This window comes from Tursiops truncatus, chromosome 18 (assembly GCF_011762595.2).
Source record: "Tursiops truncatus isolate mTurTru1 chromosome 18, mTurTru1.mat.Y, whole genome shotgun sequence".
NCBI lineage: Eukaryota > Metazoa > Chordata > Mammalia > Artiodactyla > Delphinidae > Tursiops > Tursiops truncatus.
Genome location: NC_047051.1, coordinates 65,102,440 through 65,118,463, shown reverse-complemented (window position 1 = coordinate 65,118,463; position 16,024 = coordinate 65,102,440). Strand labels below are relative to the sequence as shown.

Sequence of the window (16,024 nt, the reverse complement as noted above, 5' to 3'; positions counted from 1 at the left end):
CGTGCCTTTGCACTTCCCATTGCATCCCTCATTTAGGGTCATCCAGATGGACAGGCAGCACAGTGAGGCAGTTTGGAAAGAGAATGGGTTCTAAGTCAGACAAACATAGGTTCAAATCCCAGCTGTGCCACTAGTTGTGTTACCAGGAACAGGTCGCGGTTTTAGTCTCTTCTGTAAAATAGAGATAAGAAGAAATGTCCTCAGCGTTTTGTCAAGTTTAGAGGTAACACATTGGTGAGGTGCCTCACACGTGATTAGTGGTAGAGATTGCTGTGGTCAAGTCTCTAATGGTGACACTCTAGGGCATACCTCAACAGCAACCTGGCCAAGTCGTCTTCTACAGCTACAACGTGGGGTTTTCCACCCCAGTCCTTCATTTTACTTCTCATAGTATTTAACTTTTATATTATTGTTAGATGTCTTTAGTAACTTGCCTTACAGTCATTTTCTTTGAAATTCAATTTCTTCCTCAGGGTCTCTTTGGAGATTAAAGAGAAAGAGTGGCAAATTTAGGCTGTTAGAGCAATTTTCATTGAAAAGTGGATCATTGTTTTCATTACCCTACCAGTAATGTTTTCTATTTTCCTTTATCAGCGAGTTACTTTCTCTCGATTCGTATCGCCAAACTGCACTCTCTTGTTTTCTTGCAAAATGAAAGGAGACAACCATGAATGAGCCACTAGATGATGTTGCAAATGCTTCTGATTTCCCCAATTATGCAGCTGCTCTTGGAAACTGCACTGATGAAAAGATCCCACTCAAGACGCACTACCTCCCAGTTATTTATAGCATCATCTTCCTGGTGGGCTTTCCCGGGAACGCAGTAGCAATTTCCACGTACATCTTCAAGATGCGGCCCTGGAGAAGCAGTACGATCATCATGCTGAACCTGGCCTGCACGGACCTGCTGTACCTCACCAGCCTGCCCTTCCTGATTCACTACTACGCCAGCGGAGAAAACTGGATCTTTGGGGATTTCATGTGCAAGTTCATCCGCTTCGGCTTCCATTTTAACCTGTATAGCAGCATCCTCTTTCTCACCTGTTTCAGCATCTTCCGCTACTTTGTCATTATTCACCCGATGAGCTGCTTTTCCATCCATAAAACTCGATGGGCCGTGGTGGCCTGTGGGGTGGTGTGGACCATTTCACTGGTGGCCGTCATGCCCATAACCTTTCTGATCACATCAACCACCAGGACCAACAGATCCGCCTGCCTCGACCTCACCAGTTCAGATGACCTCACGACCATCAAATGGTACAATCTAATTTTGACGGCGACCACCTTCTGCCTCCCCTTGGTAATTGTGACACTTTGCTATACGATGATTATCTACACCCTAACACAAGGACCTCAGACGCACAGCTGCCTTAAGCAGAAAGCTCGAAGACTAACCATTCTGCTGCTCCTCGTGTTTTATATATGCTTTTTGCCTTTCCATATCTTGAGGGTCATTCGGATTGAATCTCGCCTGCTTTCAATCAGCTGCTCCATTGAGAATCAGATCCACGAGGCGTACATCGTTTCTAGACCGCTGGCTGCCCTGAACACCTTTGGCAACCTGTTACTGTATGTGGTGGTCAGCAACAACTTCCAGCAGGCCGTCTGCTCGATGGTGAGATGCAAAGCAGGTGGGGACCTAGAGCAAGGGAAGAAAGTCAGTCACTCAAACAACCCTTGAAACGTTTCACATGCTCAGCCAAAAAGAAATGCTGGTATTTCACCTATAACTTCTACGAAGTCCAGACTATCTCCCTCGGTGGAACTCTTAGGACATACTGTGCACTCAGGTAATGACGTGCCGGAGCCAGGGCAGGGCTGCTGCGAGTTCTTTGCAACCTGTCTATTGAGATCCTCAATACTGATACATGCGTATCAGTAAAGAATTCAGATTCAGAATTGGAACTGTGGGAGGAAATCTAGTCTCACCATCTTTATATATATAAATTTATAAAATTATATATAGTGTATATATATATAAATTGATGTTCACCTCCTTGCCCTAAATCTCTCAGTATTTAATGCCACAACAAGAGAAAGCCAATCTTTTCATTCACAGTTTCTTGCTTCTTTATACACAGGTCTATTTGTATTGAGGCCCTACACTACTCAAGGCATTATTTGTATATTTTTCAATATTCGCTTTTAAAAAAATTTCATATCTTTAATTTTTTTTCAAACTTTGCTTTGAGATTATTAAACTGTGTTTTTCACTAGGCTTTAGTCAGTTGTGTAGATGAAAGCAACCCAGTTACAACACCCTTGAGACAATTCAAAGATGTCCATACAGATAGCTGTCCCTACATAATTATGTATGGACATAATGGATGTCCATCCGTAATTCCCAAATAGGGGAATTATGTCTTTATTGTTGTAGATCATTTTTAAAATTGTTATTGAATTTATAAAAATGATCAAGTTGTACTAGTAATTATCAACATGTCCTGGGGAAGGAAGGAGCACTTTTAGGGGAACAGAAGTACTTTTCATGTATTTATTGGGTATTAAATAAAATCTAACATTGTTTTGATTTCTGTGGGAAAATATTCCAGGAAACACTAATTCTCTTTAGCTACCTTCTCTTTTGTGCCTCTCTTGAAAATATGTTCTCTACTATAACAGCCAGAGCTATTTTTGAACTGTGTGTATTTAATTATCATTGAATGTAAATATTTGAGAAAATGCCTAGTGTGGATATTCAAAACCCTGGTAAATATGTTGATACAATTAATAAACTAATTTAAAATCACCGAATAGGCTGGTAATAGTTTTCTCTGAAAATGTAGCTTTACCGCTATTATACTTACTGGAAGCTTATGTTCTCCATGTTTACAGAATAAAAATAATTTTAAGAATCAGTTATGGAATAAGGCCGGAAGAGATGATTTAAACAAAGAAAAGGGTATCATAGGAACTCTTCATGATTTTCAGGCTTTTCTAGGACTTAACATCTGACTTAGACCTAAGTGAGGATGCTTGGAGCCAGGAGACCCCAGGCGTGTGGAGGAGAAAGAGGAAAGCCAGCGGCTCTGTGCATGAACTTCTCTGGATGATGGCATTCTCTCTACCCACTACCTTCTGAGCCATCTTTTCCTGGGCTTTCTCTTCTTTTTTATTTTTGGCCGCAATGCAAGGCCTGTGGGATCTTAGTTCCCTGACCAGGGATTGAACCCAGGTCCGGGACAGTAGAAGCGTGGAGTCCTATCCGAGGCTTTTTTATAGCATGTAGAATGAGCTCTTTCACTAGAGGGCCCAACTTGGCCCTCTGTGCAGGTGCACAGTGTGGAACTGCGTTCAAAATTCCACTTGGAACCGAGAAGCTGGGTAGCTCTCCTCCCCACACCCACACCCCTGATGCGCAGCTCAGCTCTTGGGCCATCACCAAAGCGTGGCCAGAATAGCCTTTATAGTAATACCACTGTTTTTATTCTAGCCCTTTCCTTTCTGTCTCTCCCTCTCTCTCTTTCTTATTCCAAAGATTTCACCCACCAGAGAAAAGCTGCCTCAATCTCCTTCATCCCAATCTCAACTTGTCGCTATAGATTCTTTTATCCTTTTCCTTCTTCCCTCCAGTTTACAGACCAACAAATCATCTCTTTCTTTTTTTTAAGAATTTATTTATTTATTTGTTTGTTTATTTATTTATGGCTGCGTTGAGTCTTCGTTGCTGCACGCGGGCTTTCTCTAGTTGCGGCGAGAGGGGGCTACTCTTCGTTGCGGTGTGCGGGCTTCTCACTGCGGTGGCTTCTCTTGTTGCAGAGCGCGGGCTCTAGGCGCGCGGACTTCAGGAGTTGTGATTCTTCCCACCGTGTTTTAGGTCCTTATTCTGCTCTCTTAGGGACTTGCTCCAACACTCAATCCTACTTTCTCAAATTTTTAACGTTTCTCTTACCCTGGATAGTTGACCTTAGTTTGGGAGCATGCATCATTTTCCTTTATCCTCAGAATACCCTCCCTTGACTCAGCAGTTCTGTCATTCTCTTATCTGACTGGTTCCCTGCACTCATGGGTCAGGTGCAGATGACTGTCTGCCCTCCTGCGTTCTGCTGATAGAATATAATAACAAAGATCCAAGCTAAATTAGATTCCAAGGGTCAGTTTCCTTTTCCAAAGTAAAGACTTTTGGGCTAATTGTGCTGGAGGATGCAGTTTGGAACTGAGGCCAAAAAAGAGATTGATGATACTTCTGAGAATAGAGTGGGACCTGAACGCCCTTTGCCCAGTTCTCCCAGGTGTAGGCAGAGAAAGTACGAGAACAAAAGAGCAGAGCTCTGACTGTCTGCCAGAGAGGGACCTGCCTGTTCTGCTCGCAGCCTAGGAATGAGAAGCAAGTCAGATTCCCTGAACCTGCAGGCGGGGAACCCAGACACACCTGCTCTGACAGTAATCCCCCCACTTCATTTTTAACTTTATATCATGGAAGTTTTCAAATAATTACAAAATTAGAGAAATTAGCAAATGACCTCACATACCCATGGCTTAATTTCATCTATAATCAACACCTTACCATTCTTGTTTCCTCTATCCCTTCACACAGTTTTTTCTAGAATATTCAAAAGCAAATCCTGGAAAACATAGTAGTTTCACCAATAAATGCTTCAACATTGATCTCTTTCAAAACATACGTAACCAAAACAAAATAAAACATGGTTCCCTCACATTATTTAATATCTAATCCATATTTTCTTTCCACTGGTTGCCTCAGAAGTGCCTTTTACAGTTGCTTTTTTTTTTTTTTTCCTGAAATCAAGATCCAAACAAGGTCTATGTGTTACATTTGGTTGATATGTCGGTTAAATTTCTTTTAATCTATTAGAACTACCCCTCCCTTTATGTATCACTGTTTATTTACTGAAGAAATCAAGCTGTTTGTCCTGTGCAATTTCCCACATTGTGGGTGTGGCTGTTTGCATTCCATTTTGTTGTTTATCATGATCCTCCACACCTTGTATTTGCTGTAACTTGGAAGGCAGAGCTAGAGGTTAGATTAGATACAGATTAGATACTTCCTCCCTCCCTCTCTTCCTCCCTCCCTCCATCATCAGATTCTCCAGCCATTTTTGCTTTCATAGTTTTCCAGTCGTTGCTTCTTGTTGTCATGACCCACTAGGCTTTTCCCAATGGTGACTTTGAAAATGCTAACGTTCTTCTGCTTTTGTTAGTCATGGCTTTTCTGTAAAGATCTTTGACTCGTCAACGACCTTTACCCGTTCCACTCTGAACATAGCTCCCACTCCTCCACCTTTGGGAAGACACAAGGAAGGGATAGAAAGAGATATGGAAGCTGCCTCTCCATTATTTCCTCCATGAGACAGAAATTTCGACAGAATTTCCTTTTAATATGAGACAAAGTTTTGTCCTTTAACTCTCTGGGGTTGACAGCCATGCCTGTGATCTACAGGGTTGGAGCTGCCCCCTTGGGGAAGGAGGTTATCAGGGGAGCTTTCTTGCTGCTGCCAGGTTTCTCCTCCGTACCACCTGAGTGCCTTTGTGTGTCCTCTTGGGCCAGTGCAGGCCGTTTCGGTCTTCCCCCAGAGGTTCTGAGAAGGAGTAGAACAAGACATTAATAACTGCAAGGCCATGTAACGTTTGGGGTCAAGCTTCCTTTCCTGTTCTAATTTTATTCTTAAATTTTACCCAGCAACATCACTCAATATAATCCACCTGATATTAGATATTAGATGAGCCCAAGTGATATCAAGTGATAGAAGAATAACAACATAAAAATGCCTGAAGGGTGAGAGCCCCTTGTGTTACTGAGTTCCCAGGAAGAACTTAAATCATAATACGCACTGATCTTTTTTTTTTTTTTTCAATTCTATTTTCTTTTCTGTGCTTCTAGCTGAACATTTTCTATTGATCCTGCCTTGTACTGTATGCAGTTTGCTACTAAGCCTATCCATTGAATTCCTAGTGTGACATATTGCATTGTTTTCATTTATAGGATGTACATTAGGTTCCCTTTATTAATTCTACCATGTCAGTGAATTGCTTTGTCTTTTAATCTATGTTGTCCACCTATTCCAATATTTTCTAGAACTGAATAATCGTAGTTATTTTAATGTCCTCATCTTTCCATATCTGGATAACCTTCAGGTCTGCTTCCACTGACTGCCATCTTCCCCGTATTTATTGGTCACATGATCCTGTCTCCTGGCATATCTATTAATTTTGACTAAATGACAGAAATTGCATGTGAAAGAATCAAAGAGGCTTCCCTGAGAGGTTTTTCTTTCAGTTGTTTTACTTTTCAATTGTCAAATTTCTATTTCTCTCCACTGCTCTCTGAAGTTTGGCTACTCTTTTATTCACTAAATAAATCATTTTTTCCTTTAATTCTTTGAACATATTTAAATAGCTGCTTTAACATCTTTGTCTATTAAGTCCAGCATCTGGCTTGTATTACTTTCCTCTGGATGCTATAACAGTTACCACAAATTTAGTGGCTTCAGGCCACACAAGCCTACTCCCTTTCAGAGGTCAGAAGTCTGAAACCAGTTTCACTGGGCTAACGTCTAGGAGCTGGCAGTCCTGCCTCACTTCTGGAAACTCCACAGGGGAAACCATTTCCTTGTGCTTTCCGTCTTCTATAAGCTACCCGCATTCCTTGGTTCATGGCCCCTCTTTCCTCTTCAAAGCCAACAGCGTATCATCTTCAAATCTCTCTGACCTGGGCTTTTACCTGAATATCTCCTCTCTCTGACTCTGATTCTCTTGCCTTCTTTTTCATTGTAACTTTTGCAGTTATGCAGGTAATTCAGAATAATCTCCTCATCTCAAAGTTTGTAATTGAATCACGTCTGCAAAGTCCATTTTACTATGGCATGTAACATGTTTACAGGTTCTGGGGATTAAGATGAGGACGTTTTGGAAAGGTTATCGTGCAGCCTATCACAGTGGTTTCTTAAGGGACAACAAGTTAAAACAACAATAATAACAATATAAAGTGACCTAGAGGTCAGTTTCTAATTGCTTTTTCTTCCTTTGGCTGTGGGACACAATTTTGTTTTGTGTGTCTATCAATTTTTTACTGAATACTGGATATTGTGAATAAATCATTGTAGAGACTCTATATTCTATTATTGTCCTTTGAAGACTGTTGACTTTTCCTCTAACAGACACATCAATTACTTGCTAAGCACCTTGAAATTGTGTTGACTTGTTTTTACAATTTAAGGACAGATTTGTGAAAAGCCCAAGATGTTTTCCAAGCCCTTTTTTTTTTTTTTTTTTTTGCGGTACGCGGGCCTCTCACGGTTGTGGCCTCTCCCGTTGTGGAGCACAGGCTCAGGACGCACAGGTCCAGCGGCCATGGCTCACGGGCCCAGCCACTCCACTGCATGTGGGGTCTTCCCGGACCGGGGCACGAACCTGCGTCCCCTGCATCGGCAGGCGGACTCTCAACCATTGCACCACCAGGGAAGCCCTTCCAAGCCCTTTTAAGAAGCAGGACCCAATTGCCAAATTCTGTTTTTCCTATGGTTTTGTCCAGACCTGGTTTTAGAGTTTTTTTCAAAGCATGTCTAGAGTAGACCTTACTCTAGGGTGTGGTCTTTATTCCTAAGGTACAGTTTTCTGTTGTCTCTGCAAAATGAATTCACGGGGCGTTAGGAGGTTTTTCCTCTCTAGTTGGGCATGAACACCAATGTTGACCACTAGTATCTCTGATGCCATAACAGCCTCTTTGTGGTTAATCTCAAGAAGGTTCTCCATGCAAGCATGGCCCTTGGTCCAGGAGTCACAGGGAACCTCCGTATATCTCTGCCCCTTCTCTCTCTATCACTGGTGCTCTGCTTCAAACATTTTAGACACGCTGGCAATGTCAGACTGTGCCCTCTGCCTCCTCGGCTCAGTGGGACCACTGTGCTCTGGTTAGACTCCAGATCTCTACACCACGGTCAGGAAATTCAGCCTAAACAGCACGCTGGGGTGATTGTGGGGCTCACAGTCTTGCTTTGTCTGTTGTCCCACGCCTGAAAACCCTGAGTGCATATACTTTGCCCAGTTGTATTTTGTCAACAGCAAGAGAACCTCTCCCTTATGTCCTACTATAGTCTACAGCAGCTGAGGGAGCAGGACCCACATGGAACACTTCCTGCCTTTTCCACACCAAGAGAATGCTAAGCATTTGAGGTTGAACCAGAAAGATTCTTGACACGAGGACAATGTCAAAAAACCTATAATTAATACTCTCAGAAACATCCTTGAAACAAGCCAGGAGGTTCTAAAGGAATGATCATTCAAAGAACAAAAAAGAGCTCTTGTATACTAAGCTGAAGGAGATGAGCGAGGTTATTCCAAATGCCCTTCACTAACTGCCTACAACTTGATACGTCCTTTGCACCTTTGCACGGGGAGTTGGGGGTATTCCTGGCATCTTCTTTCAATCTATCCTAACTGTTGGATATCTAGAAGAAAGTCTTAGAGGCTGGTAGTATGATGCCAGAGTTGTTTCCTGATTTCAGGGCAGGTGAAGCATTCTCTGATTTTTATTATTTTGTGTGCATTTGAGTTTAGGAAAGTGGGATTTTTCAAGGTGCACTTAAACCACTGAGTTTTCTTGGAGTTGCTCTGTTTCCTTATTCTTATTTTGTCTCTATGATTGCATATTATATGACACGTATAGGAGTATATGTTATATGATAACATAATAGCATATAATTTGTTCTCCATGATCTGGGAATGTGCCCATAGCCTGATCATATTGTTTTTCTTTTTGGAAATGCTTGCTAACACTACATTAATACTCCTAAATGAGGCTTTTTGGATTAATCACAGTACCTTCCACAAACATTTGAAAAGTAAATATAGATGCATAAAATATTCTCTATTCAGTTTATATCTTTGCTCGTTGAATGCAGGGATTTAAAGAACAGAGGAATGCACAGCCTACTTGTTTAGGATTATTTTAAATTTCTATTCAGGTTAACTAACACCAGCATCTTCTAAAGCCCTACTATGTTCAAAGTACTGTGCTATGCCCTGGATATATAAACCTTAGTAATAAACAATTCTGCTTTCAAAGATACTACAATCTTGCAAACTAACTGTGTTATTCATATGTGCCTTTTAGGTTGAGTATTTATGTCATGCTGCAAGCAAATCTCAATGAAAAGTTTATCAAGTTCTTTTCACCATTATAGTTTATCATTATTCCAGTTATATCTAAAGAGCTCAACCCAAAAGGAGCATTTCAGGAACATATATGATTATCTAAATCCCTCTCACCAATAACCCTAAAGTGTGTTCTAAGTGGCAAATCCACAGAAATTTCCTAGGGTGCTAATTGTACATGGTTAAATGTCCCATTTATCTGTTTAAATCCACCTAGGAGATGAACAACACCACAGTATTTGGTATTAAATACTTAATGTTATCCCATTATCGGAGGCAACATTTTTTAGGGGGGGGGAAGGCAACATTTTAAATATCTTAATCTCACATCACAAAGCCAAGAAAAAAATCTACATGTGCACCACAAATGATGCCCTTGGTATCTAATAAGCTACCTCCATCTTGCAAAACATTTCTGATTCACATAACCCACCTAACAGTTTGAATAATCGTGCTGGTTTTTTCTCTAAACTCCGGGGCAAATCTGAATATTATTCATATTAAAGAATTCAGACAAGGCCAATCTTAAAGCTTCTATTCAAATTTTAACCATTCACTGTATATATGTACCACATCTTCTTTATCTGTTCATCTGTCAATGGACATTTAGGTTGCTTCCATGTCCTAGCTATTGTAAATACTGCTGCAATGAACATTGGTATATATATACAATAGAATATTACTCAGCCATAAAAAGGAATGACATTGGGTCATTTGTAGAGATGTGGATGGACCTAGAGTCTGTCATACAGAGTGAAGTAAGTCAGAAAGAGAAAAACAAATATTGTATGTTAAATATTTGTGGAATCTAGAAAAATGGTACAGATGAACCAATCTGCAGGGAAGGAATAGAGATGCAGACACAGAAAATGGACGTGTGGACACAGGAGGGGAAGCGGGGATGGGATGAATTGGGAGATTACGTTTGACATATCTACACTACCAGGTGTAAAACAGATAGCTAGTGGGACCGTGCTATATAGCACAGGGAGCTCAGCTCGGTGCTCTGTGATGACCTAGATGAGTGGGATGGGGGGGTGGGAGGGAGGTCCAAGAGGCAGGGGATGTCTGTATACATAGAGTTGATTTGTTTCGTTGTATAGCAGGAACTGACACAGCATCGTAAAGCAACTATACTCCAATTAAAAAATATTTCTTCTAACCATTCATGAAAGGACTGCTGAAGTTCAGCTTTCGTGAATTTTTCTCTAACCACTCATTCTAAGATAGTCAGTCCTGCAAATTCTTTTTCTTATTCATGAAGCCCTTTGGGCACTTTGTCTTATAGGACTTGGATTATCACTCTTCCGTGTCCATGTGTTCTTTTTCTCCCCAGTGAGATTATTAACTCCTCCAGCGCAAGGTCACATCGCGTTTCCAGCTCTTAGCAATATGCTAGAAGGCATGAATATAGAACAACAACAAGCGCAAGCCTCTTTTAGAATGTGAAATACCTGCTTTTTAATCCCTATTCTTACTCAACCAATTTCTGGATATAGGAAATTCATGCTTAAATTGAGCCTTTGGGTTGCCTTTGAAGGCAAAGGGAAAAGACTTCTGTTTCTGGTAACACAGTAGATTAAATCTACTGCACAACCTTCCAATTGGAACTGGTGAAAATGGCTAAATAAAATATTTTCATAAACACCTATAAAATGCTCACTGAGCTGGTACGAAACTAAAGAAAAATTAAATATAAAAATGGAAAACTAGAAGTTGGCAGGCAGCAAAAGCAGCAATTTTCCAAATAGTATCTGCTTTTGAGTCTAAGTTTTTGAGCCTAAGAAATCCGTGTCGGGAAGAGTAGGGTGATCAGACCTCCTGATTTACCCAGGACAGTACTAGTTAACTTCTGCTGCTCAGGTGTAATCATTCACTGAACCCACTTTCATTCTTAAAAGTGTATGGAATGATACATGCTCATCCTAAGTATAAAAGACAGGACATAATGTATGGAGCTCAAAAAGGTAGGGGTTCTAATAGGAGAGCTTTGCAAAATTCTGCACATCAGTGTTAGGGGGAATATTAAATAAGACTACAGGGCTTCCCTGGTGGCGCAGTGGTTGAGACTCCGCCTGCCGATGCAGGGGACGCGGGTTCGTGCCCCGGTCTGGGGGGATCCCACATGCCGCGGAGCGGCTGCGCCCGTGGGCCGTGGCCGCTGAGCATGCGCGTTCGGAGCCTGTGCTCTGCAACGGGAGAGGCCACAGCAGTGAGAGTCCCGCGTACCGCGAAAATAAATAAATAAATAAAATGAATAAATAAATAAATAAGACTACAAAGCAGAAAGGAACAGCATGTAAAATAGTCTGCATTTACTTTGACACTGGATGGAAGGAAAATGAATTTGCCCCTGAGAAATCATCGTCAGCATCAAGCGCTCATGTAAATTTGTTACCTGCATGTTAAAACTGAAGTTCAAGGGGAGAATTAAATTTAAAGTAATTTCCAGATGGGTAGGACTACCAGGCAACTGGCAGAAGCATATGCAACAACTCTCTGAGGGAACACGACTTTAACCTAGGTCTCCAAGAATTCCTATTGGTAAAATTTCCAAGGAAAATGAGAAGCACATGTAAAAATAAATCACAGGAAGTGTCAACAAAAAGGCACAATGGGCGAAATACATCAGAATTAGAGGACAGAAGAAGCAGACTGTCAAAGATTTCATATGTGGGAAATATCAGACATTAATTGCAAGATGGAATGTTTATTTTCTGTAAAAAATTGAGTCTTGAGAAGAAGAGAGATGGAAGTGAGACTATAATATTATTAAGCAAAAACCCCCCAGACCTCTAGAACTAACAAACATAATCAATTAAAATAAAAATTTTAGGGCTTCCCTGGTGGTGCAGTGGTTGAGAGTCCGCCTGCCGATGCAGGGGATACGGGTTCATGCCCCAGTCCGGGAAGATCCCACATACCACGGAGCGGCTGGGCCCGTGAGACGTGGCCGCTGAGCCTGCGCGTCCGGAGCTTGTGCTCCGCAACGGGAGAGGCCACAGCAGTGAGAGGCCCGCGTACCGCAAAAAATAAATAAATAAAAATAAAAATTTGGATGGATAGGTAAAACAGGAGACCTGACACAGAAAAAGAAAATTAATAAATTGGACATGAAATAAGAAAAAAACTATCTGGAATGCAACCCAAAGCAGCAAGGAAATGAAAAATTTGAAAGAGTTTGGCCTCGAGGAGAAGGTGAGAAGGCCCAGTGTGTATCTGAGCAGATTTTCAGAAGGTGATGCCAAAGAGGCTGGGGAAAATAACAAAAGCAGTTGGGTAATGAGGTCACATGTTTATTGTATTAATTGACAAGCAAACCAATAGATTACAGAAAGGAAGGCTTTGTATAGAACAGCGATGACAACCTAAATCATATCCTTCTAAAGCAAGGATATGATTAATTCAATTCTGTTCACCTGGGAGTTATAAAAGATGATAGATAGATATCAATTAATCCAAATGAAATCAAGAAAGAGGAAGGAAGAAGAAACAGAAAAGGGGGACAAATAAGGCCATAAAATACAATGGAAAAACAAATATGTCAATAATCACAATAAATGTGAAAAAACGACATATTCCAATCTAATGTGTAGATTTTCAGACCACACTTTAGTATAATCTATTCTCTTTTATTTATTTATTTTATTTTAATTAATAAGTTAATTTATTTGGCCATGCCGTGCAGCATGTGGGATCTTAGTTCCCTGACCAAGGATCAAACCCATGCCCCCTGCGTTGGAATCACAGAGTCTTAACCACTGGACTGCCAGGGATGTCCCTCTCTGCTCTTTTAAAGAGACACATCTACAATATAAAACAACTTACTAACTTACAAAGGAATGAAAAAATGAAACATACTTGTAACAATGAAAGCAATAGAAATTGTCCCAATACAATAGAAGTTCATTACTCATGTAAAAATTCATTATAGGTGTTCCTGGTCAGCTAATGTCCACACAGTGATTCAGGGACCCAAATGCCTTTCAACTCATTACTTCTGCACTGCCTAGGGCTTTGGGGTCTTCTTCTTAACTCCCCTTTTCTAACCACCTTTCTCACATTCCATTGGCAGTAACTGATCACAGCTCTTTTCCAAATGGTCTGGTTGTAGATCCTCATTATCTATTTAGGAATTAAAAGGCTAGTTATCTGGCAACTGTCCCAACCTTAATATGTAAAGACAGAGCAAATGAAAGATAACTTCAACATAAAAACTCCTTCAGAAAAAGGAAAGGATAGAGACAATAGTCATAAGAATTCTGAAATCCTGCCGTGGATGCGTTGTAAAGGCCCTGTGCCTTCACTGTGGTGGACACTGCTTGATGAAAACTCAATTCTTCTCTTTAGAAGCAACTTCCTTTCCACTGTTCCCCACTGTCCTGGAAATTCTATTTGATTCTCCTCTAAGGCAGTGGTTTCCAGGTTTAGCAAGCATCAGAGTCCCCTGGAGGGCTTGTTACAACACAGATTGGTGGGCACCATCCTTAGAATTTCCGGATAATTTGTATTTCTAACAAGTTCCTGGGTGATGGCGAGGCTGCTTGTTTGGGGACCACACTTTGGGAGAAACCAGTGCCCTAAGTCTCCATCTGAAACGGGCTGAGGAATATGTCCTCTTTGAGGGCACACCCTCTTCACTACCAGCTTCCCACTGGGACAAGTTTGGACACATGAGGGCTATTTCATAGTCCCAGGCTTTTTAAAGCCAGACTGCATTTTATTTAGCAAAACAGTTCTCACAGATGCTTAGCAGGCTTCCAGTAAATCCCATGTGTGGATAACCACGTTAGTGCTTTCCCAGACACAATTCTCACCCTGATTCGTATGTTTGCTTTCTGCTCCCCACCTCCCATGATTGTGTCTTTCACTGCAGTGGGAGGTGCCTTGGGGCCGTCTCATAAAAGAACCAACCTTGAGTCGGAAAAAAGTAACCTTAATCAGTTCTGTGGCACGAGATCAAATCCCTTCATGTAACTGAGAATTCCTAGTGGACTTTTGTTGCTCAAAGTTCTTTTCATTCTAATTTTTAAATCCTGGTTTAAAGTGCAGAAACAGTCAGCTTTGCCAATTCTTGTAACTCTATAGTTCTGGACTCTTTCCATTCCTTTCCATCTCTGCTCCCAAGCCAACCACTTCTTGCTGGGACTCATCTTTTCCTTTTTACACCTTGCTATAAGCAGTGAGTAGAAACCAACACATACACTAACATTTCTAGCTCTTTCCAGATAGTTCTTGCAGAGCTATACATCCGCTAGGCACTTAATCTGCTTTAAAAATTACAGCAGGCAAATTTTTATGCTGCCATAAAAAAAAGCTCTGTACGTCTGTCTTGCTTTATTTTTCCTTGCTGCCTGCCACCCGTCCACAGTGCCAATGCTGCACATTTTAGAATTTTTTAAGGCAACTTCCCACTTCAAGATACTAATTTCCGGATCAGTTAGGGTAACAGCAGCCGATGAAACAAAATGGCCCCTCAGCGTAGCGGCTCGCGGAATAGAATTCTTTTCTTGCTCAAGCGACTGCCCAACATAGGGGTTCCTGGTTGGCAGGCTATTTACCTACGTGCAGTGATTCAAACATCTATGTTCTTTCCACCTGTGGCTTCACCAAATCCAGAGTCCTTGCATCTCTGTGGATGAGGAAAGAGAGAAGGCACACACTGGTTTTTTTTGCGATACGCGGACCTCTCACTGTTGTGGCCTCTCCCGTTGCGGAGCACAGGCTCCGGACGCGCAGGCTCAGCGGCCATGGCTCACGGGCCCAGCCGCTCCGCGGCATGTGGGATCTTCCCGGACCGGGGCACAAACCCGCGTCCCCTGCATCGGCAGGCGGACTCTCAACCACTGCGCCACCAGGGAAGCCCGGCACACACTTCTTATGTAAGTACCACACCACTTCTACACACAGTCCATTGGCAAGAACTAGTCATGTGGATCCTTCTATCACTGGTTCTTTTTTTTTTTTTTCCTTTGGCCATACTGCTCAGCTCGTGGGATCTTAGTTCCCCAGCCAGGGTTCGAACCCAGACTCTCTGCAGTGGAAACGTGGAGTCTTAACCACTGGACTGTCAGGGAAGTCCCATATGGCTCCATCTAGATGCAGAAATGGATTAACCAATTGCTGACTGAGCAGCTGTTTCCCAACAACAATTCTATCCTCTGGAGAGGGGCAGGGGCATGGAATCTTGGCCGGCAGTTAACTTTCTTTGCCACAAATATGAAAGACAATACAGAAACACCTTAGCAGATTTAGGAGCCTATCTTTAAAATTTGAGGAAGAGCAGGATTTTTAAATAAGCCACAAAAAAATACAAACCATAAATAAAATGATAAATTCAACTACATACAAAATTAAGAGCTTCTGTTCATCAAGATACACCATAAAGAGAGCAAAAAGACAAGTCTCAAACTGTCTTTGAAGGCTGTCTGCCAAAGATTTTGGCTATATTAACAGCTGACCCTACATATCCAAAATATATTAAAAACTCTTACAAGTGAATAAAAGATAATTCAGTAGAAACAATAAGTAAAAATGCATAGATAGCTATTTCCAGAAGACATAGCATGAATGGCCAACAGATATATGGAAAGCTCTTTAACTCGCTAGAACTCAGAGGAATGCAAAATTGAACTGCAGTGAGTTGCCATCTTACTTCTATCAGATGGGTAAGTGTTTAAAAGTTGGATAATAAGAAGTATCAGTAAGGAGATGTAGTGAAGTGAATTCTCTGACAGTACTGTTAGGAAAGGACATTTACACACTAATTTGTAAAACAGTTTGGCATTACATCTTAAAGGTAGTGCGTACAAGGGTGTTTGCTTTTTCATTATTCAATAGTAAACTCTGTGTGTGTGTGTGTGTGTGTGTGTGTGAGAGAGAGAGAGAGAGAGAGAGAGAGAGAGAGATC

General features: G+C 41.4%; 1 protein-coding gene across 1 annotated transcript; it reads left to right on the top strand.

The window, feature by feature from the left end:
• The first annotated feature begins 667 nt into the window (after positions 1 to 667).
• On the top strand, positions 668 to 1,681 carry OXGR1 (oxoglutarate receptor 1). The gene has a single exon (XM_004319472.3). It carries the CDS (start codon positions 668 to 670, stop codon positions 1,679 to 1,681), a length of 1,014 nt encoding a protein of 337 aa, XP_004319520.1.
• The last annotated feature ends 14,343 nt before the right edge of the window (positions 1,682 to 16,024 follow it).